Genomic DNA, 27,704 nt, shown 5'->3' on the forward strand with positions numbered 1-27,704 from the left:
AACAAAATGAAACAATCTGTCTCTTTGTGTCCTGACCTGATTCCAAAGCAACCACTGCCTTACCTCATTTTCCTCCTTAACCCCTAATGAATCCTATTTACGATCATTTTATCTCTATGAGAACAGTGTTGTATTTCATCTGTGTAACACCCTTGATTGTGAGAGGAAGCATTATTTCATGAACCACTAAAAAAAAGAAAACACCAATGACTACAATACATCCTGATTTCAGAGCTGTTGAATTGTAAAAACAAAACAAAATAAGATGCTCTGAAATTGATGAAATATGGTAGCTCTAGAAAAGGGCCCATCTCACACGTGGTTGCACTAGACAAATCATAGTAGGATTTCAAAAGTACTCAGGAAGGCCCTCTCACAAATACCTCTTAGCTTGCCTTGGACACCAGCAACCCCCTCAGGAGGTGACAACACTTCAGTTGCTCTAAAATGTAAATGACTGATTTTAAAAAATGGATAAAAGAAAGGGAGGGGAGAACAGAAGTTCCTGGGAGAGAGATGAATCAGTACCGCTATGATGGGATGGGAAGAAGCTGAAGAGAATGGCAGGTTAGGGAAAAGGGTACCTGGGATTAAAAATAACTCATCTACACTGAAATAGAATGCTTTACAAAGCAAATGTTGATATGATTTGACTCTTCCAACACTCTCATGAAGGAGCTGAAGCACACATCATTTTCCATTATCAATAATGCAACAGGTACTCAGTAAGTTCCTATTTGGTTTGCCCAAGGTCATATGTCTAGTAAACAGTGGTTGCAGCTCAAATGTAGACTCTTGGGCTCCCAGAAGTACTCACCCTACAAATCCATGTTTCATAGACAAACTCCTAATTTTGAATTTTGCTTGTAATTCCTTCTGTGTCTTCCCAAAGATGGTAGCCATGATAACCAAGGAAGGCTCACCCACCCCTGGCAACCTAGTGCCTGTTGTAGCTCCTGTCCTCATTTGCCTGCTTCCATACTTTTAAGCTTTGTTCTCAATTCTTTTCATTTGGGGGAAGGGCAGCATTTTTGTATTCTTCCTATCTGCTTCAAATTCCAATTAGCTTACATGGCAGAAAGTTCCTGAACTTGACCTCATAGCTATTGATCCTTAATTAACTAACATTCTGTGCATGACACCACTTTAGATCAGATTTCCTTGGTCAGAGTTGTTTTGCTCATCATACCAGTGTCATAGTGGCTAAGAAATGTCACGGAGAATACACCTCCGTTAGAATGTTGACCAGCCCCTACTGTGTATAAAGTGCTGTGTTAGGTTATGGGAAATTAAGAAATGTAAGACCTTCTCCCTCCAGGAAATGACATGCATATGAAGGTCGCAGCTACCACTTAAGACTGTGCCAAAGGGATCATGGAGACAGAGGCGAGAGAGAAAAAAAATGCTATGTTCCATTGTGAACAGGTCTGCATAGATGGGAAGAAATGGGGCAGGATAATGTTGAGGGTCTAGAAGTGAACAATGCTTTGGAGGTAATTCTTTGACAACTCATACACAGAAATCACATCATGCACCTCTTAACATTTCCAATGAGTCTTGTATTGTTCTAATTGATTAATTAGAAAAACAGGCCTTTTGCTCCACTCCTCTCTCTCCAGGAAGTGGCTGCATGGCTCTCATCTAAAGAACAGAGGATCTTCTTGAGGGAGGTGCAGATTGGCAAAAAAGGTGCAGACATCTCCTTACTGTTGCTCGACAGTGCTCCCCATCAGGCCTTCCTCTACAGGAAGTGATTTCTTCCTTTTTTTATAGAATTTATGGTTTCAGGACCAGACTACCTTCATTCCAGGGGAGCTTAGGCCATGCTCCAAACAATTTTAGGTTTGTTGTGGCTCACCTTTTTATTCCCCCAGAGGTGGGAAATGTAGTATAGGGCTTAATGCTGAGGATTGAGCTATTAATGTAATAGATTTAAGAGTTTCTTAGGTAAAGCTACAAGAAAAGACCCAGATGCAGGCGAACTGAAGGCTACAGGGAGAGCGTCCTCTCACTGGAAGGTTACTAAGTGCATGGAGCTCTACCTAAGAACCAAATTTGGGGCAACACTTTCAAGTTCCCCCCTCCTTCTCTCCCAGATAAATCCATCAGTCTGGAAATCCCCAGACCTCACTTGGGCCTTTTTAAAACGTGAACCTAAATGTCAGGGAAGAATAGTGGTTGAGATCCTTAGACCTGGAAAACCCAGATTACTTTTTCAAAAAGAAGGACAGGGCAACCGCGAAGTGCATGATGGATCTGTGCATGAGGTCAATAGAACACCCAAGGTTACAATTCATTTTAAATCATCCTCAACTGTGTTGTTTGGCTGGATGGGAAGGAGAGAATGCTCTGGAACAGTTCCACTTAGCTTCCTGAGGTGAGGGGCTGCTGGAGTTGGTGGATGTGGAGAGAACTAGAATGAACCAAGGAGCAAAGAATAAATGGAGGTGAGTTATGAAAAGGCCAAACACCAGATTCTGGCAAAGCTTCTGGCACTTTCATAAAATGCAGCTTCCCTGGGCACTGTCAGAAAGGAATGACAGCAGAGATGGAAATTATTTGTTCTTGTGTCCTCTCAGACCCCAAGCCACCTGTTTACATAGACTTACAACAGGTGGAAAGAAACAAGCAGTGCTTTGTTTTCACTCTGTCTTACCACCACCCCAGCTCAAGAACAAAAAGTTCTCCTTCAGGTGCTGCTTCTGAAAGGGATGCTTTAGAGCACAGAGTGGAAAGAGGCCAGGGCTGCTCTTTCAGGACCTCATACCTTTCTGAGTTGCCCTTTGGACAGCAAAGATCACCTTAACTCCCAAGAACATAGGTCTCCCCAAAGCTGCAAATATCAGGGTTATGGGCAGAATGAATTAAAAATTTTATGGTACTCTAGCCCAGATATTTGTAGAGTCCAAAGCCCATGAAGATTAAGCTACTACCACTTTTCTGTCCACTGCCTGAATGGGCCACTCCACTTCTGCTTTGTGCAATCCCCGTGTCTGTTAGCCTTCCTCAGGCAGTAGAAAGGGGTGAGCAGCCTATGTTTTGTTGATCTGATGACCTGTTGGCCTGACAGAAAAGAAAATTGAGCTGTGTTTCTGGCCTCTTCTTTCTGGAAGACCACAAGGGTCACTCAGAAAGATTTCAAAGAAAGAACGAAGCAGCTGCCATCCCTGAGCGCCCCATCCTAGGTCTGCATGTGAGTACACTAGCACGCATGCTCACACACACTCTCACACACACAGACACACACAGCGCCATCCCCTGCAGCCCCATGCACCACTGCACTTGAGTAAACCAGTGCCCTGGTGGTCCTTTAAAAATGAGGTGCTTTCTAAAAGGGGGTGATGGTTTCTGTGCTGGCAGCCCTTGCCCCTTCCTTAGAGCACTGCCCTTTTGTTGAAATGCACTGGTTTGACACGAGGCGGTTCAGCCGAGCAGACAGCCCCGCTGATTACCCAGGCCGTCAAAGCATTTTGCCTCTCTGGGGAGGAGAGTGAAGAAGGTGAAGGGCGCATCAGTGGGTCAGCTTCAGCTGCTAGGGCCCCTGGCCTTGTCTTCCCCCCTCCCCTGGCAACCTGCCCTTCACCCCCACACCTAGCTGTCCTGCTCTGAAGCCGGGGAGCTGAACAGGAATGTGATACCCCTCTCTCTGAACAGCCCCCCCCCCCTAATCCATCCAGTGTCTGGAAGAGTTTCCCACGCTCCAGGACTAGGGTCTGCTGTCCCTCTTGCCAAATAGCCCACACCTTTGCAAAGTGATATTGCTGAGCCTGTGCAAGCCTGTCACATCCCTCTTGGACCTCTTAACTTTTAGGAAGGGAAATCCTTTAAAAAGCCTGGATTTTTGGAGCTTTTTTCACCCCACCTCCACCCCACCCCTCCAAGCCAGGTGGGACTGGTTTAGGGCTGTGGAAGTGAGTGGAAAAAAGAAAAGACAACAATGTACGAATTAGAAAGAAAGAGCCTCAAACTCCTGAACACAATCTCCATATTAAATTTGAAACAATTCTAGAAGTTGGGTTTTGTTAAAAATAAATAAATAAATCATTCAGAAAGAAAGGAAATTCCCCCAGGACAAGTTAGACTTGAACTTTAGTATTGTTGGCTGGGTTTTTTGGTCTGCAGCTGATGGTCAGATAGCAAAGACAAAAGTCTCTAAAATAAACTCATTACTAGTCTTACTGCATCACTTCATTACCATAGTAGCTATTCACAAACAAATACTTCTCTTTTCTGGATCAAGCCGAAATTAGTATTAGTTTCAACCAATATACTTATTTCTTTTTTCCAATTGAGGGAGACTTAAAATAGTCACCCAAAGTTCTTTTTTTTTTACTTGCACAGACTTATGTACATGGTCATAGGCCTCTTGAGTGCCACAAGATACAACTAGATGAGTTGGGCAGGGCTACGACTTGTGATTTCCCCTCCTCCTTTTTCTCTAAAATACTTTTGGAATGGCAGGTCTGACTGAGGAAGAAACAAGAAATTCTGTGCCCAAGACATGGGCCCACACGGCTATGTGGACAAGCCTATATTGTTAAGATTCTCATGGGAGCATGTTGTCCAGAACACTGAGCTGCATTGGATCAGGCATCACCCTTGAATCTACCAGGCTTGGTCTCTATGGCTTCATGCAGGTGACTTGACCTCTCTATGCCTCAGTGTCCTTATCTATAAAATGAGGGTGATAATATTACCCATGAGTACCTCTGTAGTACAATACTGAACAAAAGAAAGTTTGTTGTGGGAATTAAATGAGATCATCCACATGAAGCACTTAACACCGAGACAGGTATATGGTAAGTGTCCCCAAATGGGTAGATTCAGGTTGGTGATGATAGTGGATTAAGATGACAGAGGAAACATGTATAAAATAACTGGGAATCAGGGGCATCTGGGTGGCTCTGTTGGTTAAGTCTGGCTCTTGATTTCAGCCCAGGTCATGATTTCACAGTTTGTGAGATCGAGCCCCACATAGGGCTCTGCACTGACAGCACAGATTCTGCTTCGGTTTCTCTCTCTCCCTCTCTTTCTTCCCCTCCCCCACTTGCATTTTCTCTCTTTCTTTCTCTCTCTCTCTCGCTCTGAAAATAAATAGATAAAAAAAAAAAAAACTGGGAATCACAAGAACTAGTTTTGAGACCAGCTCTGCACGTTGCTGTTCCCCTCAGGAACTTGAATTCTCCAATCCAGTTTCTGTGTCTGAAATTCAGATCTAACTAGTGAAGAACAAGCAATAATGTTTGGGCAAGCACACTGCAAACCTCAAAGTACTAACCACAGTTACTGGTAACCGCTGGGTTACTATAGTTGTGTTTTGGAGCATCGGTGAGTCTGAGAGGCAGAGATTATATACTTCCTTAGTCCATTTTGTGTTCTTTCTGCTGCATTTGTCATGGAAGGAGGGAGAGCGTAATCTGGGACCTAACTCTTCACTGAGATTATTTCCTTGTCTGGATGCTCTGTGCTTTTCAGGAAATCACTTCACCATACAGGGTTCATTTTCCTGTCTGGGAAATACCAACCCACACCTGCCTAATCACCAGAGGTCTCCAGGCCTAGAGGACTGAGTTAAAAGATTCTAGAAGATTCTCCCGAGTTGAGAGGTCAAAGCTTATGTATTCGCAGAGTCATTAGTTTATTAACCAATAGACTGAGAAATGTGTTAGTTTCTCTATGAAAAGTGCTTTTCAGAGCAAGTTACTGTAAAGAGTTTGTTTCTAACAAATAACTATCAAGAGAAGGAAAGAAGCTGGTAGCACTTCATAGGATCTTATCCTCACTTCCTAATTTTGGACAGAATTCCCCAAATCGACACTTATTTTGGACTTTTTTTTTTTTTTTTTTTTTTTTTTTTTTTTTTTGAGCTGACAAGTTCCTGCCAGAAGTTGGACTTGGGTCTTTTAAAAGAGTTCTCTTTCTTGTACTGTCTTGATTCATGGTGTGGAAAAGTCCAGAAAAAATAAATACACTAAAGCACATCAATTATGCATATTAAGGAACAGAAAAGATAGTAAGGTCTAGCATCTTTTTTGGCTTGGAAATCTGCTATACTCCCACATCTTCAGCCTGTCACATTGATTATTGTTTAAGGCATCTTTATCCACACATTCTTTGATGCTGAAGAACGTGTAAATAAGAATGAGAGCAACAGGAAATATAAAACTAATCTCTGCCATCCAAGAAGCCACTGATCATGCTCATTAAGTTTCTTTAATTGGATGCCTATAAAATTTCAGGTTCAAGATTAGATTTCTTCTTCTGATATCAGTATGAGATTTCCACATTATTAACTGCAGGGAAGGGTGGGTTTAAGATTTATGTGTGTTTTTGTTTTTTTGTTTGTTTTGTTTTGTTTTTAATTCAGTTGGGGCTGTGGCCAGAAACTAAAGGGGAAAAAGAAACCTCTAAGCTGTTAAGATTCAGTCATCGATATGGTTTTTGGAGTAAATTCGTATTTTGCTACTTATTGCCTGGCCAGGCAACAAATCTATTTTGTTTGGACCCGAGCAACAGTTTGGGGGGAAAAATCGTATTGACGGTAATAGCTTAAAACATGAAATTGTTTTTATTCCCAGCTTGGAGAAATTGCAGGGCACGTCTGCTTAGGCAATCCCTTCGACTCCAGTCTGAATACAAATGGAATACCAAAACCGTTGGGCACGTTCCCCCTTATCTTCTACCCAGAGACTGATTTCATTACCATAATTGCAGGCTTGCCTGGCTCTTGGCAGCTTCTCCCCTCTGAGACCCTTAATAGCCTTACAGATGATTGTTGCAGCTCAGTCGTTCAGTCTGTAGGCAGAGGGGAACGAGACTGCAGAAGAGAAAGGTTATGTCTCTGAAGGCTCAGCATTGCCCTGTCACTACCTGGCTCAGTTCTGCACCACCCAGCAGTGCATTCCAGGGGCACCTGTCCTCCCAGGGCTGCATGTGGGTCCCAGTCACTCTCCAGCAACCAGCCTTTGCAACAAACAGCAGTGATATAAGATGTATGAGGTATTCCTGTTCTTCTCTTCCCTTTTTTCCTTTCTGGAAGACTACTAAACATTCCATAATTATTTATTAATATGCAAGAGATGCTTACCAGGCTGGAGATGATGGTGGCATGGAATAAAGCCAATGATGCCCTTCTAGGTATCCCACACCAGAAAAAGATTCACTTGGCTTCCTGTAGCCCAAGGATACTCTGGGACTGATGGTCATACCCTTGACCTGTGTCTGGACCACACAAGGCCATAGCCCAGGCCTACCATAGGCTGGGCAACCTCCTTGGAATGTCAAAGTGAGTAGAATTCAAACCTCCCCATTCCTAGTACACAAGGAAGGGGCTGTTTGTCTCAGAGATGGGCACACCCTGGTGCAATTTGGCAGAGCATCCCAGCAACTCTCTCAGATGTCGAGTTAGGGCAAAACTGGAAACGCATCTGCCCAGTACATCTTGCGCTGATTACTCGGAGCACATGTTTCTGATTCATTTGCACACAACTCATCCAGGGGGTGTTGCAAGGGCTATGTGATGGCCAAAGGAACCCAATGAGTCTTTTATTATATTTTTTTAAACAAGTTTCTCTACGTTGATTGTCTCTCAGAGCCAAGAAACTGCATTCTTCCAGCCCCATGACTTCAAAACTAGGCTCTGTACATCCAAGAGCAAGTTCTAACCTTGGCTCTGGGATTATCTGCTCTGACCCTCAGGGTCAGTTGAGGAGTGCACACAGAGTCTGGATGTGGGATGGGTGAAAGTCACAACTGCGGCTCTTGAGGACCTTGTGCTCACACCTCTACACAACCTGTGGCGGCCAGTCCCCACCAGCCTCTGTGGCCTTCTTGCCCCCCTATTTGCATGAGGGGACAGTACTTCTATTACCTTTTGAGAGTCAGTGTCACAAAGTTGTTGAGAGCATGGGCTTTAGGGCTAGACAGTTTGCATCTGCCACTCTCGCTGTGTGACCTTCAGCAAGTTGTTAACTTCTCTGCAAAAAGCTAACCTGTTGCTGTCTAGCAACCAAAATTTAACAGCTTGAAGCGATGATCCTGGATTGCCCACAGTCCTGTGGGTTAGGAATTTGAACAGGGCTCAGCCAAAAGAGCTTGTCTCTGGTCCACATGGTATTGACTGTGGTAACCCAACTGGGCTGGAGCATCCAAGATGGCCTTACTCACATGACTGGGGCCCTGGAGCTGGCCATTGGCTGAAGTACCTCAGCTCTCTGCTAAGTGGCCCCTCTCTTCACTATGTGTAAGGCTTCCTTACCTAGTGGTAGGAACATTCCAAGAGAATGAAAATGGAAGCTGCAAGACCTCATGAGGCTTGTCACAGCGTCACTCCTACCATATTCTACTGAACAAAGGGAGTCACAAGACTGGGCCAGAATAAAAGGGAGAGGAAATAACCTCCACTTCTTAATACAAAGATGGGATGAATTACTGAGGCCATCTTTTCAGACAGTCAACCATAGGGGCCAATCAGTAGTACCAACTTTATTCGGTTATTATGAGGATTAAATAAATTAATATATGTAGAACACATAAAACAGTGCCTGGTTACAGATTTAGTACTCAAGAAGTGTTTGGTTTTATTATAATTATTCTTGTGTCACCTTAGAAACACATATAGTACATGTTTACTTCTTGAATTAAAGACTTCCCAGCAATGTAGTCATCAGAAAATCAGGAACCCTAGTGATGAACTGTCTCCTCACAACCTGAAGCCCATGTACATCAGTTCTGTCTGGTCATGTGGTTCATTTGGGCCATTCCTGGGTGTTTTCCATTCCGTATCGCCATGTGGTCTCAGCTTTCCTCCATGAGGGACACAGCCATCATTTCCCTCTACTCTCTTAGACTTTCTTCTGAAGGTACCTAGTTTGGAGACTGTCAACTCCTCATTGACTCTGCCCTGTTCTGAATTCTTCAGGTCACCATAGAGGTGGTGGATGGTCCTGACTCTGAAGCAGATAAAGATCAGCATCCAGAGAATAAGCCCAGCTGGTCAGTCCCGTCCCCTGACTGGAGGGCCTGGTGGCAGAGGTCCTTGTCCCTGACGAGGGCCAACAGCGGGGACCAAGACTATAAGTACGACAGTACCTCAGACGACAGCAACTTCCTCAACCCCCCCAGGGGGTGGGACCGTCCAGCCCCAGGCCACCGGACTTTTGAAACCAAAGACCAGCCAGAATATGGTGAGTTTACCACCCAGCGATCTAAAATTGATGGGGAGAATAAATGAGGATGATGAGGCCTAATGGACACGGAGCCAAGCAAAACCCAGTTTACAGTATGTGGTTTTTGGTCTTCATAAAGACTTTGTTCCACAGAAGCCCCAAGGAGGCACCAGCAGCCACATTTTTCTGGAAAGCCTATAATTTTTAAATCATACCAATTATCCTAGGAGAGAATTTTTTTTTTTTTTTTTTAGTTACGGATCTTTGACATTCTGCTTTTTTTCCCAAAAAAGTTTTATTTCTAAAAGTGAAGATAGCACCAAATTAACTTCCTTGCATATTTTACTGAAAAATTCATACTAAAAATCAATTTAGTAAAAAGAGATGTGTCTAGTTGCCTCTGTTGACCAGACAACCATGTTATGTTTGACATTGGCAGTGGAGCAGCCCTTGGGAATCCACATGAACATGTGCTTCACAGGTTGTCAAAGTAAGGCTCCCCCACGAATAAATGTGAAGACCCCAAGTTGGGATTTCTAGTTTCCCATGTTTTTAGAGTAGGAGAAGTGAGGTAACAAACAACTTACAAATTCAGTGATTTAAATAATAAAAATCATGGTTCACTTGAGTCGGAGTGGGAGACAGTGGGGGAAACTCAGCTCCACTCAGTCATTCAGGGATCCAGGCTTCTTCCATGTTGGAGCTCGGCAAACCATCAGGACCTGAGTTATGCTCCTTGGCTGGCAGCCACGGGGACAGGGGGAGCCTAGAAAAGGCACCCATGATCTTAACCCCTCAGCCTGGAGATGATACACATCACATCTGCTTAGCACACCACCACACCACATTCTGTTGGTGACACGTAGTCATATGGCCCACATAGATGCAAGGAAAGCTGGGAAACACATCTCATGTGTGCAAAAAGAGGAAATGAAACAGACCTGGCAAAGCTTTGTGGGGAATCAGGCAGTCTGCCTCATGTTATGAGAATGTCTGATATCTTACAAATTCACCCATCGTGATAATGTTCTTGTGGCTTCACCATCTGCAGTCTTAGGAACAAATGCTATACAATGGGGATGATTTGTCTCACACCATTGCCTTCTCACCCTTACCTCCATTTCTCAGTAGGAAGACCAGTTGTATATTTGAGAGTCATTTCTGCTGCTAATAGATGATAGCAGGCAACTTCCAAAACAGGAAGACCTTTTCTGAAGATCATGCATTGTGTCTGCCACCATGCTAGGCTCTGGGAATCCAAAAGTTAGAAAGACATGGGTCTTCCCTAATGAGGATCTCACCATCTGTGGATAAGGGAGAAAAGTTAAGTGAGAGAGGAAAACAGTGCCATGGTAGAGATACACATCAAATACTAGGGTAGCAGAAAGAGAACTCCCATATTCTTTCCAGCCAGGAGGCTTCTCAAACCTCCCCCCTTTTCTGGAAGAAGTCCAATTTATCTGTTTCTAAGAGAAAGGACTGGGAATAATCATCAACATTTTATAGCACTCCCCATGCACCAGTCCCACTTCATGGCATCTCACATATATTAGCTTATTTAATCAGCAATTTGAGGGTGATACCCCATTTTACAGATGGAAAAACTGAAGGCTAGAGAAGTCAAACAATTTGACTTGAAGGGTCAAGACCTAGGATTCATCTCAGGCAGTCCGAGTCCAGCATCTGTTCTCTTAACCATTGTGTTATTCTGCCTCTCTAGGGAATAAAAAATAGCACATCCTTTAGGACAATAGAAATGGATGCTTAGATTAGAAGATATAAATGGGGGTAAAAGTCCCATGGTGTTGAGCAAGAGAAACACAGAGGATCCCTGGGTGCCAGTCTGACATGTCACCACTGGTTTTTGGCTTAAGCTGTTTGCTCAGCACATACAGAACATTGTTTCAAAGAATGGAGCTCAGACCCTCCACATCAGAATCCCTTGGTTGCATGTTTAAAAATGCCAATCCTTGGGGCACCTGGGTAGCTCAGTCGGTTTGGTGCCTGACTTTGTCTCAGGTCATGATCTTGCCTTTCAGAGCTCAAGCCCCATGTTGGGCTCTGTGCTGACAGCTAGGAGCCTGGGACCTGTTTCAGATTCTGTGTCTTCCCCTCTCTCTCTGCCCCTTCCCTGCTCACACTCTGTCTCTCTCAAAAATACCCATAAAAAAATGAAAATAAAATGCCAATCCTGGTCCCAGCCCTGTCTCTCTCTATACCAACATTCCTCAAAGTGTAAACCCCAAATCGGCTGCATCAACATCACCTGAGACTGTGATGGGAATGCAGATCTTCAGGCCCCAACCCCAGGCCTATTGAATAAGACACTCTGGGGTGGGGTCCCCAAAATCTGTGTTTGAACAGGCCTTCTGGAGGTTCTGGTACACTGAGCACCACTATCCCAGAGCAATGGTTCTCAGCCTTGGTTGCTCATTATACTCACCCCAGCAATTTTTTAAAGTCGATGCCGAGACTTGTCTTCAGACCAGTTATATTGGGATCTCTCGGGTTGAGGCCCAAGCATTAGTTTTTCAAAGCTCCATGAGTGACTCCGGTGTGCAGCCTCATTTGACAGATGCTGCTGTCCTTCTGCTGAAGTAGAGTGTCTAGGAGTGAGACCTGGAGTTGGTCTTTCTTTGCTTTTTTGTTTCTTTCTTTTCTCGGCCAAGGTCAGCAGGTAATTCTCATGCTCATCGAAGTTGAAGACCACCACTAGAAACAACTTTTGCATCTAAAGCTCTTACAGAATACACTCTACCAAATTCATGAACATTAAGAACATCGTCCATTTCAATCTTGAGGATAGAATTTGCTTCTACTAGGACAGTTCCTGTGGTTGCCTCTGTCACCTTCACCCCAGCTCTCTAGGCCTAGAATACCTGTGCAGTATCCCACATCTGGATCTCACAGCATCCCTGGGCCATGGGAAACCCCCATCTTTCATGGGTTTGGACTATCTCTTGGTAACTTCCTCATCCTTAGAGCAGATATCAGGATTGCTACTTTATAAAGAAAATCTCGTCCCTTAAAATATCCCTAAGGGAGTGCTTCTTGGGTTTCAGTGTGCACACAAATAGCCTGGAGGTCTTTTTTTTAATGTTTGTTTGTTTGTTTGTTTGTTTGTTTGTTTGTTTGTTTTTGAGAGAAAGAGAGAGAGAACGAACACAAGCAGGGGAGGGGAAGAGAGAGAGGGAGATAACAGAATCCAAAGCAGGCTCCAGGCCCTGAGCTGTCAACACAGAGCCCGATATGGGGCTTGAACCCACTAACCATGAGATCGTGACCTCAGCTGAAGTCGGACACTTAACTGACTGAGCCACTCAGGCACCCCTAACCTGGGGTCTTTTAAAATGCAGAGTCTGATGCCATAGATGAAGCTGACAGTGCTCAGACCACACTTTGACTAGCAAGACTCTGAGCATGTTGTAAATGCTCAGTAGCATGCAGAATGAATGAATGATTACTTACGTCCCTGACGGGCTCACAAGGAATGTGTGATTTCCAGAATTCCACACAGCATCGGATGAGCTGAATGCTCTTTATTTCAATCAATAAGAAACTACTAAACAATGTCTAAGTATTTATCCCTATGATGTGTGTGGTGAAGGACAGAGGGAATGAACACATGGCCCAGGATGGCGAGGTTCCTGCGGTGGCAAAGCAGCAAGACTCACTGTGCCTAAGTATGTGTGAAAATCACCACAGGAACTGGCCTTTGTGGTGGAAGTTGATCTCGGATTTTTGAAGGGAGGATCCTTCGTAATAATTTAAATGTTTGTGGCCAAAGAGTTCTTCAAAAAAATGTTGGTGTAAAAAAAATAGAATTTAATGGCATCTTTAGAATAAATTCTAAAATACACAATGGGAGTTAGTTACACCTAAGTTGCGATTGTGGAAACATATGATGTGACCACGGGTTGGCTCAATTTTGGACTCAATTTGAGATGCTGCATTTTAAATACCTTCTGTGTAGACACTTAAGGTATCATCAAGGACCAAGAAAGAATCCGAGTAAATATTTTTCTGTCAAATAGTAGAATACCATTGCCAAAATTGTTCTGAATCAACCATATAATGAAATCAGATAGGCATCGCTTACTGTAAACCTGGGTTGGGACTCAGTTCTTTGCAATTCTCTGACTGGTCATGGTCCTATTTTAATAGATTTCACAGTGATTTTTGTCGAGGCTTTTTCTTTGTAATGTTGAATTATGGCCACATAAGTGGGTGTCTTAAAAAAGAGAGGCCAACATGGGCCAGAATTAAAGCTGCAGGAGTACCAGGATATAGAACAGCATGCTGCCACAGAGACCTCACATCTAATCCCAGATCTGCCAGGCTTGAGCTGTGTGTCCTTAGGCAAGACCCTTAACCTCTCTGAGCCTCAGTTTCTTTATCCATAAAAGGAGGAAGTTTCTACCTACCTTATAGGATTATTATAGGAGTTTAATCAGTGTATTTAGACAGAGAAGCTGGTTAAAGCAGGCCCTCAATAATTGGTAGCCACTCTCATCTAGGATTAGTGGTGGAGGCTTGCCAGTGACCAAGTCAAGACCCAAATCACTCCAGTTGCTCAGACACTATAACTGTCCCACAGAACTCTAGTGACCTGAAACTGCTTAATCACTACTTTAAAATTTCAAATGACATGATTGAGACCCAGCTCTCAGCCCAGTACCCTGTGGATTGTTTTCTTCCTTCATTGAACTCTTTGATGTCACAGGGACTGTCTTTTACTGTCATTGTTGTCATCTTAGTGGTTACTGTTGTTCATATTCATTTTCTGCTCTGAGCGATGCTCCCTGGCAGGTGAGCACATGACAACAGGCTTGTTTTGCTATAGCAGAAAGGAATACTGCCCTCAAAGCTTTCTGTCCTTTGCATGCATTGAACAAATAGAGATTACCCAAGAGGAGGGTCTTTGCTGGGACATTTATCTGGGACAGTATGCTATGGAGCCTGCAGGGTGGTGAGTGGACATACACGCTTTGCCCTAGGAGGTGGCTTCATTTCATTGCTAACCTAATAGAAATGATTAGCCACATGGGTATGGAGCTTTTCTGTTTCTGATTTGGGGGACCATGTTTTGAAAAATTGGAAAAATCAGTGGCTTTGTGAGCATTTAAAATAAAAACATGAAGAGGCGCTTTTGTGGCTCAGTTGGTTGTCTGACTTCAGATCAGGTCATGATCTGAACTCAGCTCCTGAGTTCGAGACCCACGTCAGGCTCTTTGCTGTCAGCACAGAGCCCGTGTCAGATCCTCTGTCCCCCTTTCTCTCTGGCCCTCCCCTGATCATTTTTTTTCTCTCTCTCTCTCTTTATGCTTTTAAAGAAACAAAAAAATAATAATAACATGAAGAGAGCCACTTATTGGGATAATAAACCCTTCATTGTTCCAGACTCTGCTAGCTGTCTAGAGAGCATATTTTAGGGAGAATTTTATGGTGTATTTGTAACAGGTAACTTTTGCTGCTTAAGAAACCACCCCCTAAATTTAGTGTCTTAAAAGAACAAATGGGTTCTTTCTTAAGAATCCACAGTTTTGGTGTGTCTGGGTGGCTCAGTCAGTTAAGCGTCCAACTCTTGGTTTGGGTTCAGGTCATGAGTTCAAAGCCCCATATCCAGCTCAGCTCTGACAGCATGGGACCTACTTGGGATTCTCTATCTCCCTCTCTCTCTGCCCCTCCTCTGCTCATTCTCTCTCTCTCCTTCTCTGTGTCTCTCAAAAATAAACATTTTAAAAAAAGAAAAAAAGAAAAGAGTCTGAACTTTGCCGGAACTGTTATTCGCTCTGGGCTGGCTTGGCTGGGGCTGGATAGTCTAGGATGGCTTTACTCAATGATGGGGCCCCAGCTGAATAGCTAGGCTTGCTGGGGTGGCTGGGGCCTCTCTCTAACTGGTCCCTCACCCCCCAGGTTGCCAGCCCAGGCTCTTCACATAGTGATGGAAGAGTTCTCTGTGTCAAGAGAGCAAACCCTAATCCACGAACACTTTTCCTGCCTCTGTTTGCATCATGTTTGCTATTTTCCCATTGGCCAAAGCAAGTCACATGGCCCAGGCTGGGGTGGGCAGGAGAGAGTAACCAAAGGGCAGATATGGGGAAAGGAATGATGGAAGTCATTTTTCACATATCCAACACAGTATTAACATTCAATAATTTAGATCTAAGAAACCAAGACCAGAAATTACCTTGTGCAAAGATTCCAATATAAGCCTCATGGCGGGCTTAATGTTAGAATCTTAAAGGTCAAAGATATTTTCCAAAATGTCTCTCCATTTTACTACAACAGGAAGGAAAGGCTGTAGGAGATCTAGATGGTTGAGGTCCCATTGCTTCGGCTAAGCAAAACAGCTACACCACTTGGCATCACTGGATTATGTACCTAGCATATCCATGACATAAACTCTACTTATCTGATTTAGTAAGCTTTCTCTGACTTGCCCACCGTCCCCTTTATGAGTCTAATGACATTACGACCTTTACTTGTGACTTTTGTTGTCGTTGTTCCCTTTAACAAATCTGGTCTTGGTGGTACGTGTCGGATGTGGTTCAGTGTGTTAGTGTGTGCCTATAACCCACAGCACCTGGATGTTCCCACTGACCAGAGTGTGATCTCATGATTGCTCTGGTGTTCTCGGGGGGAGATTACCAAGAGATACCAGACCACAGAGGTCTTGGAGGGAGCAGCAACCACCCTTACTGAGATGGTTTCGCCCTCTGGAAGCAACTTGTCTCTCTAATTCTACTGTTGATGCCTAGTAAGAGATAAGAGAGATGGAGAGGCTGACACTGGGGAAATGGGCCCAACTCCTTCACACGAGACAGTAGTTTCAAACACCTGCTCAGCCATGTTGCTGGAAAACCATTTCTTAGAAGATAATCAAAATAAAAAAAGATTCCTTTTTGGGGAGAGAGAAGAAATGGATGGGGGCCCTTGGGGCAGGCAAGGTGTGGGCAAACTCTCTGCTCTGGGTTAGGGAAGAGGACACAACCATGAACGACACCCCCCTCCCCAACTCCGTTTAATGGGCTGAGGAGACTCGGCAGCCCTGTGTTTGCCTGAGGAGTGTTCAGAGTGGATGCCATGCAAACAGCAGCCTGGGAGGCTGGCACAGGGCCCATCCTACAGGTAGAAACATGTGTGGACTACATTCCTGATGGGCCTACATCATAACAATCACCGCGACCTGTTATGAACAGAGAGGGCCCCTTCCCTGCAAAGCACATGCCTGTAGCTCCAAGTTTGGCATTGGAGGCAGCCCCAAGGCCGTAGGAAGATCTGGATAAACCAGGAGAAAGTATTACAGAGTGCAGATGCTTCAGAGGGGATCATGCTGTGCAGACCAAGGGCTTAGCACTAGGGCCCAAGCTTTCCTCTCTGTTACCCTTATGACGTTGGGTAAGTTCCCCAGTCCCTCCAGGACTTGGTTTCTTTAATTTTAAAAGAGGAACTTCATCTTGATAACATACCAACCTTCCTCACACCACTCACGTTCTCAGCACCCCCACCCCCCAGTTTGGTCTACTCCTTTTTTCCTTATCATTTATTGACTTCTAATACACTGTATAACTTACTCATTTTTATTGATTATTGCCTGACTCTTCTTACTAAAATATTAGTTCCACCAGGAAAAAAAATCTTTAAAAGTTTTATTTAATGATATTTCCCACATAACTAGAATTATGCCTGGCATATAATAGGGGCTCAATAAATATTCATTGGATAGACATTGAGTGATGACCTCAAAGGATCATTTCTAGCTCTATCTTTATATAGCAGTTATCTACTGCTGTATAATAAACCATCCCAAAACAACAATGGTTTTAGGGTGCCTGGGTGGCTCAGTCAGTTGATCATCCAACTCGTGATTTCGACTCAGGTCATGATCCCAGGGTAATGAGATCAAGCCCCATATCAGACTCTGAGCTGAGCATGGAGCCTGCTTAAGATTTTCCCTCTCTTTCTCTCTCTCTCTCCCTCTGCCCCTCTCCCCCACTTGCACTCTCACTCTCTCTAAAATAAAAATTTTAAACAAAACACAAACAAAAAAACAGCAGTTTATTATTTATCATGATTCTGTGGCTCAGGAGTTCATGCAGGGCCCCACTAGGCAGTTGGTGTGCTCCTAAGCATCCACTGTGTTCATCTGTCCACTGGGAAGGGCTGGAAGGTTCAACAAGGCTTCACTCATATGTGTGTGCCTTGCAGCCCCTCATGTGCCTCCTCCATCTCCATGCGGTGTCCCACAATTCACAAGTTTAGCCTCAGTTTCTTTCACAGTGACCGGATTGCCTAGAGCAAAAGTCAGAAGCTGCCAGGCCCTCTTAAGGCCAAAGTCAGCTCAGATTTTAAAGAAGGGGAAATAAACACTCTCTCTCAATCTCTCTCTCTCTCTCTCTCTCTCTCTCTCTCTCTCTCTCTCTCGTATGTAATAGGCGGGAAAGGACTGATGGTGGCCACGGGTAGGTATGGTACCTACCATAGTATTCCATGATCCCATACTCTACAAATGCAGGCATTCTCAATAAGCACTGACCGGGCACCTTCTAGGAGTCAGGTCCTGGCTGTGTGCTGACCACCACAGTGCTCAAAACCTCAGACAGAGTCCTGCTCTCATGAAGCTAATCCCTAGAATGAACCCTGGAGCCATAAGCCTTTTGCCTCCAGCTGGCATCTAGTCCTCTCCAACAGTGAGAACGATGGAAGAAGACAACTGGCAGGCTGCTTGACAAGAGGGATTTGGGGACTCCTTAGGCGAGGCTGGTGACCGTATCCCTGGCTCCCTTCCAGATTCCACAGATGGTGAGGGCGACTGGAGTCTCTGGTCTGTCTGCAGTGTCACCTGTGGGAACGGCAACCAGAAACGGACTAGGTCTTGTGGCTACGCATGTACCGCAACAGAATCTAGGACATGTGATCGTCCAAACTGCCCAGGTTGGTATACACAGGGGAGTGGCTCCAAGTTCAGGGGGAGGTTTTTAACTTATTTTTAAGCCTTAGAGAAAGTGACTTTCTAAAAGACAACCATTTCCCTAGTAAGAATTCTGACCAGGCTGAAACAACAAGAGCTAACACAAGCATAATGAGCTGAATGGATGAAAAGATGGGTTTTCTGAGCCTTATGCACAATCGCTATAGCCATGACCTAGAATGCAATGCCACAGTGTACTTGTTTAATTTAAAGGGGGGATTCTGTTTAACTTGAGACTTTGATGTGGGATTTGTTGTGCCTTGAAGAGACGCAGACAGACATTTGTGGTCTGATAAGGAAGCCAGGATGAGTGGATTGACAGCCACATACAGGAGAACCATGCAGGTAGCCCTGTCGGTGATGTGTGAGAGTTGCTGAAGCCTCCAAGGGAGGAGACGGAGGAAACCTGGCAGTTAATTATCCCTTTAAACTGCATTGTCAGTGTTTTAAAAACTAAACTAATTGCAATTGGAGAGAGGCCATTGGGGGTAAAAGAATAATTGTGACTGTCTGTGGCAGTTGGGTGTCAAAATGTGGCCTGTTTTTATACGGCCTACACATTTTTAAAGGGTCAAGAAGAAGGAAGGGGAGAAGGAGGAGAAGAAAGAGGAGGAGGAAACGGAGGGAGAGGAGGGTGAGTAGGGGTGGGGGAAGAAATATGCAACCAAGATTACATGTGACTCACAAAGCCTAAAACATTTACTCTCTGCCCCTTTACAAAAAAAATTTACCAGCTCCTGATCTGCAGTTTTACATTTACTTTTGCGTTCCCATTGCCAGGTAGAATGCCAGCTTCAAATAATATCTCAGGTTCTTCCAAGAAACTGTACATTCCAAATGGCTTCATCTGAAAGATGACTATCAGAGGCAGAAAACTAGATCCCTGCACCCCCAGACTTCCTTTTCCTACTCCTAGAAACTTGGTTGTCAGACCATAAGGCTGAGATCTGAAACAGAAAAGAAGTGAAAGAGCAAAGGGGTTTCTGAGGGGAGAGAGGAAGGATCAGACTGGACATGTGTCTGTTAGCAAAGGGGCATGTGTAGAAAATGGGGCTGACGTTTAACAAGCGGCAGCTTGGGCTCCATGTCAGCCATGCAGGTGGATTTCAGAAAATGGAGCAACCATCAAGATGCTCTTCCCGATCTTTCCTATGCTCACTGTAATGAAGCTGAGTTGGAAGTCTGGTGTGATGGGATTTAGGTGGGTACAAAATATACCAATAAATAATAATAACATGAGAAGGGGGAAGAGGAGAAATACATGAAGAAAAGGAAGAAGGGAGAGAAGGACAGTATGAAGAAGATGATGATGATGGAGATGAGATAAAACAAGAAAACAAAGGCGAAGATGAATATAAAGAAAGCGAAGATGGTGAAGAAGGAAAACAAAATGTAATGAAGATCATGAAGAATAGGATTGTTTGAGGACTTAAGTATCAAGCCAATTTCTCAGGTCTTTTGGGGCATTATTTCATTTAATCCTTGCAATAGCCTCATGAAATAAGTATTTACTATTGTACCCACTTGACAGCTGTGGAAACAGGCGTGGGATTAACTTGTACCAGTCACACAAGCAGCAAGTGATCAATCTTGAATGTGAATCCAGGCAGTCTGGTTCCAGAGTCCATGTTCTTAACCATTAAACTATTCCACTGCCACCAGGAGGAAGGATATGGGGCTCAGCCAGTCATGGATACAGATGGCATTTACTGTCAGGGCTTGGGGGCTTGCCTGTTATTTCTTTTCCCAGGCTGGCATCCGGATCCAAGTCTACCACCTGGTGACCACCATTGTGAATGTTTCTCTGCCACCATTTTGAATGTTTCCTTCTCATTTTCTCTCACCACCAAGAGCGGCATGCCCAGCAGCACTGTTCATACATTTTCTTCTCATCTGATCTTGCCCTCCTTCCATCCTTTCTGCCTCTCTGTTCCTCAGCCTTCCAGGTTTTCAGGGCTTCATGAAGGATTTTTTTTTTTACAGGATCTTTTTCTTTATTTGGTTTGTTGATTCTCAGCCATACTGGAAGGAGTCGTGGGGCAGGCAATCTCCCCACCCTGGCAGTGATTACCCTGTAAAAGTTTGTCCCCTAAGTCAACCCTACAAATAAGTTCAAGGGGCCTCACATAAAGTCAGAGAGAGCCCCTTAAAGGAAATCAAGTCACACCTAGCAGGCAGCCAAGGCTCTCCACCACTCCAGCCTCCTTGGATGCCTCAGCTAGCACAGGATTCCTGTCCGTAAGGGAAGCCTGGATGGGAATGGTAGTTTGGGGATGAAAGAGAAACCAAGAAGTATGAGGCAAGCTGAGTTCAGTCCCTCAGAGCAAGTAATGACAAGGTCGGCGTATTCTCTTTGAAGCATCGTTGTCAATGCTGAAAGTCCTAGAATTTGAGGTATCTGGTCTTTAGTTGTGGACTGCGACATCCTCAAAATGAGCTACTCTCAACCAACCAGGGAAAACTGGTTTTCTCAACCAGGGAAAACTCTCAACCAACAGTTACCGCTTAACTACCGTGCTTTCTTTACACATAATTTGTTGAATGCATTCAGCTCAATGAGGTGGGGCACTTATTTCTCTCCATTTTACAGATGCAAAAGCTGAGGCATACAAAGGTAAAGAGGCTTCCCCAACGTCACCAGACTAGTTATAATTTTAACCCAGTCAGTCCTTAAAACTGGTATTGGCCACTAGACAAAATATTAACCATTGCCTCTAGTTCAGTTTGTCACCCTGACACCAGCAGACAGACAACCTTGCAGACATGTGTCCCCCACTGCCCCAAACCCCATTCCTGGGCCTAGTGAATGAGTTCCTTAAGACTCATTCAGGGGCACCTGGGTGGCTCAGTCATTAAGCATATGAATTTGGCTTAGGTCATGGTCTCATGGTTCGTGAGTTCAAGTCCTACATCAGGTGAGCTCGAGCCCCGCTTTAGATAAACACAAATCCTGCTTGGGGTAAGGCCCGCTTCTCTCTCTCTCTATCTCTCTCTCTCCCCCTCTCCCTCTATCTCGCTCTGCCTCTCCTGGAATTCTCTCTCTGCCCCTGGCTCACTTTCTCCATCTCTCTCTCTCTCTCTCTCTCTCTCTCTCAAAAAAAAAAAAAAAATTCTATCTCTCCCTCTGCCCCTCTCCCCCACTTACACTGCACCCTCTCTAAAAAAATAAAAATATGGTAAAAAAAAAAAAAGGCTAATTCAGGCACATTTGGATCTGATTTCATGCTGCAAATGGTATCTGGGGTTTTAATATATTTTATGCTCTACTACCTGCTTTTTACTGTTTCCTCCACTGGCAAGTTCCTACCCAGGAGTGGTCATGAATACAAAAAAGCTTTGTTCAGGTGTATTTGTTTCTGTATTTGCTGGGGGGGGGGGGGTGTGTGGAGGGTAACTTTTTCCATAAAACTAGGGAAAAATGAGCTCCTGTCTGTGTCTAGGAATCGAAGACACCTTCAGGACAGCTGCCACCGAAGTGAGTCTGCTTGCGGGAAGCGAGGAGTTTAATGCCACCAAGCTGTTTGAAGTTGGTAAGGAGAGTTTTCTCCCCCACCCCTTTTGGTTTTTTATTCAAATATTGATTTAATATTTTGGTGATTCCTTTTGCTTTTGCAGTGCCGTCCCATCCCGGGATCCATTTAAGTGTTTTGTTTTCCTCTTATGGGGTCCAATTCTCCCAGCACATTTCTTGCCACCTTAATACAGTCCGAGCAGGAGAGAGCAGTCCCGGGCCTCCCAGACCAGCCTGAGCAGAGCAGCCGGCTGGGTCTGCCTTGTGCTACACAGCTTCCGTGGCAAGAAGTGGGACAGGACTGCTCTCCCTGAGCACAGAGTCAGCCTCAGTAGGGCCTCAGGCTGCATAGGGTCTCTTCTCACAGGCCTCACTGAGTGTCCCCAAGAAGTCAGGAAATGCTGATCTCAGTTTTGCAGCAAAAGGAGGGACGGAGAGAAAAAGGGAACTTTCTCGGCATTATACCTGCCTCTCTCTACCTCATCAATTTTTCTGTAAACTTTCGGCATACCCTGCTCCTCATCTGCCAGAAAGTGCTAGACCAAACACAATAAGCATGAACCAGACAAAATTAAAAGTGACTACTCAGGGGGCGCCTGGGTGGCTCGCTCAGTCGGTTAAGCAGCTGACTTCGGCTCAGGTCATGATCTTGCGGCCCGTGAGTTCGAGCCCCGCGTCAGGCTCTGTGCTGACCGCTCAGAGCCTGGAGCCTGTTTCAGATTCTGTGTCTCCCTCTCTCTCTGACCCTCCCCCATTCATGCTCTGTCTCAAAAATAAACGTTAAAAAAATTACAAAAAAAAAAGTGACTACTCAGGTGTGAGGTGAAAGCTTCCTTTTTAAAAATAGCTTCACATGCTTTGGGGTGCAATTCTTTATTGCAGAAAGATGAGACTCCTTCTGTCACACTTCTTCGTGTCACCCAGAAAGTCTTTCTTAGCCTCTTCACTTTTGCCCTGTCTCCTCAGCCAAACTGGAGGCAGTGTGGAAATTCTGTGTCACCCGGGGGTTCCACCTCAGTCTTTCACACACACACAAGCTACCTTTCGCAGGAGCCTTCTACAAACACTATGCATTTGACTCCCCCGACACCAAAATTAAAGACTAAATGTGGGACATTTACATAAAATAGTAGAGCAACAAAGATTGTCTTTGCGGGGCAGAGGGCTTCTCGGGTCTCTCCATATTGCACACCCTACGGACAGGCAGCTGCTTGCTTTGTTGGGAGGATGGGTTCTGTTGTGCAAAGTCACACCTGAGATACGACTGAGGACTCACAGACACAAGTAGGACTGGGTATCAGTCAGGTTCTGGGCATGAACAAACATGGCACACTGAACAGATAATTGAAGAGCATTTGATGAGGGTCTGTTTGCAAAGGTGTGAGCAGGGTAGAATGGAAACCAAGAAGGGGATGTATGGGGCCGTACAGAGCAGTGGGGAGCCCTTACTGCCCCTTGGCCTGAAGGGAGCAGGGGGAGGAGTGGCTACCACAATCCACAGCCGTGTGGAGAGGGTTACCAACAGCACTCTTGTTGCTAAAGAAGGATGTAGCCAACCTGCAGTAGCAAGGGAGGAGACACGGGAACAAATACCTTGACCTCGCTCTCCTCTCTTCCCCTGGTCTCTGGCCAGGTTCTCCCCTTGGCTCAACCCAAAAAGAAGTCAGGGCTCAAGGAGTGTGTTGATGCAATCCACTGAGGATTCCAGAGCAAGAAAAACCTTCCAGAGCAAGAAAAAACATGGAATGAGGATATAAAACCCCAAACAGAAGATGCGTAGCAGAGATGGGACAAAGCTTGATTTGCACAAGGTCATTTATTAACCTTGTACTGCCTCAGTTATCTGATATGTAAAATGGTCTGAGGTAATAGTGCCAACTTATAGAGTTATTGCAGAATTAAATGAGTATTTGCAAAGCATTTAGAGCATGCCCATCACACTGAACATCTACATAAGTTTGATAAAAATAAGTCAATGCATGTTCTATAGGTACATGAATTATGATGACCTTCCCCACTAGAAGGATAATAACAAAGCCATTTTCTAGCACCTCACTGAACTTTGTTTCTGAAGACCATGCTCTCTGAAAGAGACCCTCACTGGTTCTGCAGACACACATTTCCCAGGAGGGAGCCTGCATGCTCTCACTACTGTTCAGTCAGGGGCTCCACAGGGGTGGAGTCTCAGAGCTCAGGTCCGAATGGAGCCTTCGCACATGCCCTCAGGCAGCACCCCAGTCCCATGCGTGCTGGGTACTCCCTGTGTTCTAGTTTAATCCTCAGCACACTTTATGCGACAGCCGTTATTTTCATCCCCAATGTAGAGATGAGAAAGCTGAATCACAGTGAGGGAGAATATTGTGCTCGAGGTCATGAGCTACCAAACGGTTGAGCGGGAAGTTGATCCCAGGCAGTCCAACACAAGACCCCACACTCTTTATCTTAGGCCAGGCATTTCTGAGCTCCTGAGAGATGCCCTATATCTCTCCTCCTCATTCCACTGAAGAGAAGCCTGAACCCTCCTCCAAACTGCCCCTCCCAACCCTACCCCCATCCTAGTCTCTTGATTCCCTCCTAGGACACCACCAGTCTCCCAGGCACCTGGGGTCAGAGCTGAGGAGTCACTCCTAAAGTCTTTTCTCCTTTACCCTCAAGCCCACCAAGCCCAGCAGCCCTAACTCTCTGACCACTCTTGATCCCTTCCATCCCCTCCCTTCCCACCTGGACTCTTATGACAGATATCAGCTCTGAATGTATCTTCCTATTGTACAGCTTAGCTAATAGCTCACTATCACTCAGAAGCCTTCAGCAGTTCCCTAGGGCCATCTAAACAAGCCTAAACTGCACCAAAGACTCCCATGATCTGATGCCAACAGCCTCATTCCCTATAACCTCTGCTCTGGTGACGCTGAATGTTTCCCCACCCCCAGACAACCCCAGCAGATTTTTTCTGCTCAACCTTGGTTTGTGCAACATTCGCCACTGTTTGCCTGTTCATGACGCCTGTTCCCTTGGGGCAGTGCAGGACCAGCATAAACATATCTTTAGGTTTTTCAAATAAAACCAGGAATCCACATTAATAACTAGAATCACATAAGTCTTAAGTTAATTCAATAATTTATTAACTCATTGGCAATTAATTCAATATTTTTTATATTGTAAGGTCCAAATAGAACACCACCAGGGCTGGGTTCTTCAGGTCAATGGCCTCTGGCCTAAATGTTAAGTGCCCTAAAAGCAGGGGCCAGCCCCTTCCTCTTTGAGGCATCTTGTATGGATTTGCTTGCAGTGGTCGTCGCTATTCGGTACCCATGGTTAAGAGATCAGGCCATGGCTCTAGTTTAAACCAGTGAGTGAGGGGCACAGATAAAACTTGTTCCTATAAATTCCCCTGGAGGTACTTTCTGCCTTACCTTGTCACCACTTATTTAAAGAGCAGATTCAAAATAGCCCTCTGAATTATTGTTAATTTTGTCATAGGTGATAAGGGGGTTGTGGTTATCCCCATATCCTCCTTTTTCCCCCCAGATGCCTACCAAAACTCAAGGATAATATATATTTTCAAAAAAACAAAAAAGATGAAGCAAATGTAGTGGTTAAATCTGGGTGATGGCATATAGGTAGTCACTGCTTAAATGTATTCTCTCTACTTTTCTATGTGTCTGAAAATTTTTCATAGTATAAAGTGGAGAGGGGGTTGCCTTGTGAATAAAGTTCCCAAGTTCAAGGGAGGTGAGCAAGCCAACCAAAGGCTGGTGGTTCCAGGGGGCTGCAGGGGTTGCCCCTGGGAGGGCAGGAGTTGACCTCAGCCTTAACCTGCTTCCCCTTTTGCATGTAGTGAGAGGGTTTCTCCCTGGTCTTTTTCAGACACGGACAGCTGTGAGCGATGGATGAGCTGCAAAAGTGAGTTCTTAAAGAAGTACATGCACAAGGTGATCAATGACCTGCCCAGCTGCCCCTGCTCCTACCCCACAGAGGTGGCTTACAGCACGGCGGACATCTTTGACCGCATTAAGCGCAAGGACTTCCGCTGGAAGGACGCCAGTGGGCCCAAAGAGAAGCTAGAGATCTACAAGCCCACGGCCCGGTACTGCATTCGCTCCATGCTGTCCTTGGAGAGCACCACGCTGGCCGCCCAGCACTGTTGCTATGGCGACAACATGCAGCTCATCACCAGGGGCAAAGGGGCTGGGACGCCCAACCTTATCAGCACTGAGTTCTCAGCTGAGCTCCACTACAAGGTGGACGTCTTGCCCTGGATCATCTGCAAGGGTGACTGGAGCAGATACAACGAGGCCCGGCCTCCCAACAATGGACAGAAGTGCACAGAGAGCCCCTCGGATGAAGATTACATTAAGCAGTTCCAAGAGGCCAGGGAGTATTAAGGAGATGCCACCTCGGGTATTTGTGACACAAATGCACTACACTGATCTACCGCTTGGGCAGCGCCCCTCTTATCCGCATACATGTATATTTGTATATACCACATGGGTATTTTTCATAAATTACACTAGGGGTGTGCACCAGCTCCAGGTGACTGCCATCTGAAGCCACCTTGCCATCTGAAATGCCCACAGAGCTCCTTGAAATTCCTCCAAGGGGCGATGTCAGCAGGAGGATGAGGACAAAGAAGCCAGAAGAACCTGGAAGCCATAGTGGGTGAGATTCAACTCACACCCCGATCCAATGTTTTCTAGAGAAGCAAAGAGGAAAAGACTGAGTTGTAAACGTTATAAGCAGTTTTTATATATAACTTATTTAATATGAATGTGACTTAAGCATAAACTTTTTCGCTGGAGTTGTGAAACTGTTTAATCCCTTCTGTGAGAGTTCAGACAGGGGCTTCCGGAGGTGGGAGAGAAAGGGAATTTTGTAATGATTTAAAAAAAGAAAAACTAAATAACTCAACATAAGTGTATCAAAATAAGAAAACGGCCACCTAAAAACAAATATTCTTTAGTCCTGAGGGACCTTGCTGGAGTCTCAGCTTCCAAAATGCCCTTGCCTAAGATTGAATAGGGGGTGGGGGGCACATGGGTATTTTAGGGGCAAATCTGATGACTGGTTTTAAATAGGCTTTAAAATAAAAGGCCAATATTAGCATAATGCTATAATTCTACTGAAAGGCTTCAGAGTAGGAGACGTTCTGCTCATATCTTAGTAGGTTCAGAAGGCTGCGGGAAGGTCAGATGTAAAAATAGTAGCACTTTTCCAAAGAAAAACAAGCAAAATAAATGGTAAAAGAACATAAACCTCATTTCATCTATTTTATTTTAATACCATTGTAACATTTTTTTTCTCCACCAATATATTCCCAGTAAATACATATAAAAAGAGTAGGGGGACTCATGTTTAGAAAAAACCTAATTTTTTTATGTTTTAAGAAAGGGGAAAAAACTACGTTATTTTTGTAAAGTATTTATTGAGTCGCTGAGTCTTGTGCTTCAAGCAATTACCTGGTTCTGTAGTGTGGAACTTAGGACAAATAAAGAATTTGTTCTTATGAAATCTTTACTTGCAAAACTCCAGGAAAAGAGAATATATAATAAAATCATAATAAAATGTGTTACCTGCAATAAATGTGTTACCTGCCAATATTTATGATACAAATACCATAAATAATCCTGGTAAGCCCTGGACTCCAAGGCAGGGGGAGAGGAAGGTCTAAACCAGGTGGGAATAAAAGGCTCATTGATTGATGTGATGGTGGGTGGTATAACTCAGCATCTTTGGCACCAAGAACGTCAACCCAGTCCCCAGGAAGCTGAAGTCATTGACCCACAGGTAAGTTTTTGCCTCCTCAGAGCTAAGAAGGAGCTAAGAAAACCAAGCCAGGGCAAAGGTTTAAGACAGTCCAGGTGAGCAGGGCTGCTTCCAGACAAAATTCAGCAATTACAGTAGCAAGTAGAACTAATCATGCAGATTATTCCTTTTACGGATGAGAAAACCAAAACTCAGGGAGGGGGAATATATCACACTGGACCCATCTTTCCTTTCCTAGCCTATTGACATCTGAAGGAATTTTAGGTAACTGAACGGGTAGGGAGAGAAT

General features: G+C 44.7%; 1 protein-coding gene across 1 annotated transcript in view; it reads left to right on the forward strand.

Annotated features, from left to right (window-relative positions):
• ISM1 (isthmin 1) overlaps positions 1 to 27,228 on the forward strand; it is a 74,886-nt gene extending 47,658 nt beyond the window's left edge. Inside the window, exons 3-6 of the mRNA XM_023251469.2 lie at positions 8,921 to 9,185; positions 17,961 to 18,104; positions 21,582 to 21,671; positions 25,520 to 27,228. Coding sequence (XP_023107237.1) covers positions 8,921 to 9,185; positions 17,961 to 18,104; positions 21,582 to 21,671; positions 25,520 to 26,037 — 1,017 coding nt within the window. The 3' untranslated portion in view covers positions 26,038 to 27,228. The remainder of the gene's footprint in view (positions 1 to 8,920; positions 9,186 to 17,960; positions 18,105 to 21,581; positions 21,672 to 25,519) is intronic.
• Positions 27,229 to 27,704: the final 476 nt, after the last annotated feature.

The sequence above is a fragment of the Felis catus genome, chromosome A3, assembly GCF_018350175.1.
Source record: "Felis catus isolate Fca126 chromosome A3, F.catus_Fca126_mat1.0, whole genome shotgun sequence".
NCBI classification, from domain to species: Eukaryota; Metazoa; Chordata; class Mammalia; order Carnivora; family Felidae; genus Felis; species Felis catus.